The 4,084-nt window shown below is 56.1% G+C and overlaps 1 protein-coding gene across 1 annotated transcript; it reads right to left on the reverse strand.

Annotated features, from left to right (window-relative positions):
- Positions 1 to 382: 382 nt before the first annotated feature.
- On the reverse strand, positions 383 to 3,064 carry LOC102438008 (erythroid transcription factor-like). Its single transcript, XM_023755406.1, has 4 exons — positions 2,965 to 3,064; positions 2,102 to 2,208; positions 1,452 to 1,577; positions 383 to 1,006 (listed from the first exon to the last, which is right to left on the reverse strand). Exons 1-4 carry the CDS (start codon positions 3,062 to 3,064, stop codon positions 644 to 646), a joined length of 696 nt encoding a protein of 231 aa, XP_023611174.1. The 3' UTR covers positions 383 to 643.
- Positions 3,065 to 4,084: the final 1,020 nt, after the last annotated feature.

Here is a 4,084-nt window from a genome sequence, read left to right on the forward strand (position 1 = left end):
TTGAGCATCCCAGAAATGTTTATTGAGCAAAGGCTGTGCCCGGTACACATGCTGTCACACCGTCTCAGAACCACCCTGCATGGTGCACAATCTCATGAGCACAGCCTCACATGTTGCCTCAGCACACCCCGTGACACACATACCCCCACGTCCTCTCATACAGTCACTTGTGCCCCGTTTCTCACAGTTGTCTGGTGTCATGCACACCGTCTCTCACAACCTCATCCCTATAGTCACCACCTCACAGAGCAGCCAGCCACCACACACTTTCTCTGCCCATGACGTGTGCATGTACACGCCATATCATACAACCTGGTTGCTCTCACACGCAGTTTCACATACTAATACACTCTTATACTTGCACATCATAACCCACTATCATGAAGGGTCACACGTGCTCTCACACAGCCTCACGCCATCACTAGAGAACCACAGGCACTGTTGCACACCCCACCTACCCCGGCTCTTTATTCAGTCCCACTCAGACTAACACCTCCAACTTCAGGACTTTGGTACTTTATTTTACGAATAGTTGATGGTCCAGACCAAGGGGTATGGGGGGCCCAGAGGGTTGGGTTGTAGAAACTTCTGGCTCCACGCGGAGAGGGACCCCACCCCTGCTCTGAGGCCATGCTCTGTGTCCTCATGAGCTGAGTGGCGCCTCCACAGTGCTGGTGGGAGGCATGGGGCCTGTGGGGAAGGAGCCTGTGGGCAAACCCAACAGGGGCCCGGGGAAAGGCATGAGGTGGCTGACAGGCCCTGATAGCACCTCGGGGCCGGGGCCTTGGTAGAGATGGGCAGTACCAGGTGGGCCCAGTGTCAAGCCTGAGGCCACTTCCCCACAATTCCCACCATCGCTGCCCCCAGCCACCACCATGAAGCCACCAGCCGGAGCATCAGCTGGTCCTGTGCCTGCCAGACTCGACACTGGCTTCTTTTGTTTCTGTGATGCCCTGGGTTTTCTAGTCTTTATGACATCGGTCCGCATGGTCAGTGGCCGGTTCACCTGATGAAAGAGAGGCCATGAGTGTTCACCAACCTCAGACTTTTGCCTCTGTGTCTCCACCCTTTCCACCCCACTCCTTAAGAGTCGGGAACTGGGTCAAGGACTAGGGGAGCAGACCCCAGCTGTGGCACAGGTAATGCCCTAAGGAATCATGAGCTTGTGAGGCCCTAAGCCAGGGAGCCTCTAGCCATAGGACTAGCTGATGGCTGGAGGGGCGGGGAAAGGAGATGAGAAATGGAGGAGAGAGAAGGGAAAGGGAGGGAAAAGAAAGGCAGGGAAGAGAGAATGGTGCAGAGAAGAGAGGGATGAGGGGGAAAGGAGGGAGTAGAATAACAGGGAGAAGAGAGGAAGGGAGTTTGGAAGAATACAGGAAAGGAAAAGGAGAAGGAAGACAGGGCTAGTGAGATGGGGGTGCAGGGGGGAGGCTCCAAGAGGCAGGGCACACCTGGTGTCGCTTGTAGTAAATGCCGCAGGCATTGCACACGGGGTCTCTATTGGCATTCAGCCGCCACACTGACGTGATGGTTGTCTGGCAGTTGGAGCACTGGGCACCTGCCCGCTTGCTGACCTTCTGGGGGCAGCAAGAATGTGAGGGTCAGTGCACTGGGGGGGTGGGGAGGTGGAGGACCCAGGAGGTGATGGTCAGGGTGCAGGCAGGGCTTCCTGGACAAGGCGTAGACTGAGGGTTCTCTAAGGGGTGAGGACATGGCCTCCTGTCCCTGGGCTTTCCAAATGGCGTGGGGGGCTTCATCAGTGGTTCTCAGCGTTGGCAGACATTGGACTCCCTTGGGGAGTCGAAAACAATCCTGATACACAGCCAGCGCCCCAGACCAAGTAAATCAACCCATCTAGGGAGGGCCCCACGGTGATCCCAGTGTGTAGCCAAGGATGAAAACTGCTGTGCAGGGAGTGGACGGCGTGCCTGCTTGCAGCCTGAGGGTGGGCTGAGGGTAGACACTCCTGCACAGAGCTGGGTCCCTGAATGGATGGGGCAGGGAGGGGGGATGTGGGTTCTCATAGAGTGTGAGGACAGAGATCCCTGCGCAGAGTGAGAACAGAGTACCTGGGTGAGGGGAGGCCGGCCTGGGCTCTTACCCGGCGCCTTTGGGACTTGTTCTGCCTTTTCATCATCTGACCATCGGCATTGCACAGCCAGCAATGTGGAGTGGCTCTTGCTCTGCAGTACCTATACTCCCTGCCATCTGGTGTGGTGGAAAGGGGGCAAGAGGGACCAGGCTCAGCCCAGCTTTGCTTTGGACCCCATCCCCCTCCTCAACCTCCCTGTCCCTTTGGGGGAACCTCACCACAGGTGGACAGGGGCAGGGTTCCAGGAAGGTTGGCGGAGGAATAGACCGCTGGACTGGGGGGGCTTCTGGTTGGCGGAAAGAAGCTCCTAGGAAAGTCGGGGGGCCCGTAGGCACTGCTGGGGACAGGGATGGAGGAAGGCACTGCAGGTCCCAGTGTCAACAGGTCCGGACTCAGTCGCTCTGTCCTGAAGTTCTCTGGGAAGGTGTTTCTTGAATAGGAATCTTCTGAGGCCTGGGGAGGGGTGTAGTCCCAGGGGGGGCTCACAGTTGTGGGATGGTAGAGCCCAGTGTTGTCATAGGCCCAGCTGGTGTATGGTGAGCCCCTTGGGGTCCCCTCCAGACAGTAGAGGCATGAATTCACTAGGAAGACTGTTTGGGGGGGTATGGGAAGGAAGAAAGAAGGGAACAGAAGGTCTGAAGCCATCCTGCTTTCAGGATGCAGTTATTCCCAACAGCCCCACATGGTGGCCAACCTTCCCACCTTCCCATAGGTTGCCAGAGCAGCTGCTGGCCATTGGGTGACTCCTGGGTCTGAGCCCCACTGGCCACTCTGGCAGCTGCAGTCACCTGCAGCCTTTTCCCAATGGGCTTTGAGCATAACTGTGTGGAGCCCCATGGGCCACTCAACTAGGGCCACCCCCACCTACTTACCATATTCAGTCCCAATGAGGCAGTCTGGGGATGTATATTCCCAGGTCTGCACATACACAGGGAACGTGATCCACACAGCCTCGTGAGGGCTTCCAGCCATTTCTAAGATGGCCTCTTTGTTGGGTTCTACACTAGCTAAGGGTCTCCATGGCAACCCCAGTAACATGGAACCCTGCCGGAAAAGCCAGTGCAGCAGCTGCCTGCATATGCTCCAACTGGGGCTGGGGATCGAACCTAAACCCAGGTGCATGCCCTTGTCTGGGAATCAAACCCGAGACCCTTCAGTGCACAAGCCCATGCTCTCACCACTGAGAACACCAGCCAGGGCTCATTAAAGGACCCATGAGAGGTTCCTATGGGTCAGGCCTGGAAGTTGTGTAAGTCATTGTGCTCTCTCCATTGATCAGAACTGTCACATGTCCACCTGTCATTGCAAGGGAGGCTGGGAAAGTGAGTGAGTCAGGAAGAAAGGGGACAGGGTTGAAAAGCCTATAGCAGTGCCTGCTCCAGGATTCTGTGGACTCCCCAGAGCTACGCTGTATCATGTGGTAGCCACTAGCCACAGTCAGGACAGTGGCTCCTGTACAAGGTGAGGGCAAGGCTTCCAGACCAAGGCTGTCAGAGAGAGAGTCACATCAGGGCTTCCTACACAGGGTCAGGAGGGTGTTTCCAGAGGGAAAGTTTAGGGGTTCCTATGAAAGATCAGGTCAGAGATTCCCGAAATGGGTCAAGTTACGGATTTCTGTTGGAAGTCAGGGAAAGGTTTCTGTAGAATCTGGCTATAGGCTCCAGCACTGCTATAGGCTAGGCTTCCTGTGGAGGGTCAGGGCCATGGAGCCAGGACAGGGTTAGATCAGCAAGCCCTGTACAGTGTCTGGGAAGGGGGGGTCCTGTGCCAGGTGAGGATGTGGTTGCCTATATAGGATGAGGTCTGGACTTAAAGCAGGGGGTCAGGACAGGTGCTCCACCACAGGTTCAGGAAAGGGTTTTCCATGTAAGTTCAAGACTGAGGTTCATGTTGAGAGTTGGATCACAGGTTCCTGTGGACTCTGTGGGGTAGGGTGTGAGGTAGGGGTTGTTGTGCAGAGTGACGTCAGGGGTCATTATCAACAATGTAAGC

The sequence above is a fragment of the Myotis lucifugus genome, unplaced genomic scaffold (assembly GCF_000147115.1).
Source record: "Myotis lucifugus unplaced genomic scaffold, Myoluc2.0 scaffold_76, whole genome shotgun sequence".
Classification (NCBI taxonomy): Eukaryota; Metazoa; Chordata; class Mammalia; order Chiroptera; family Vespertilionidae; genus Myotis; species Myotis lucifugus.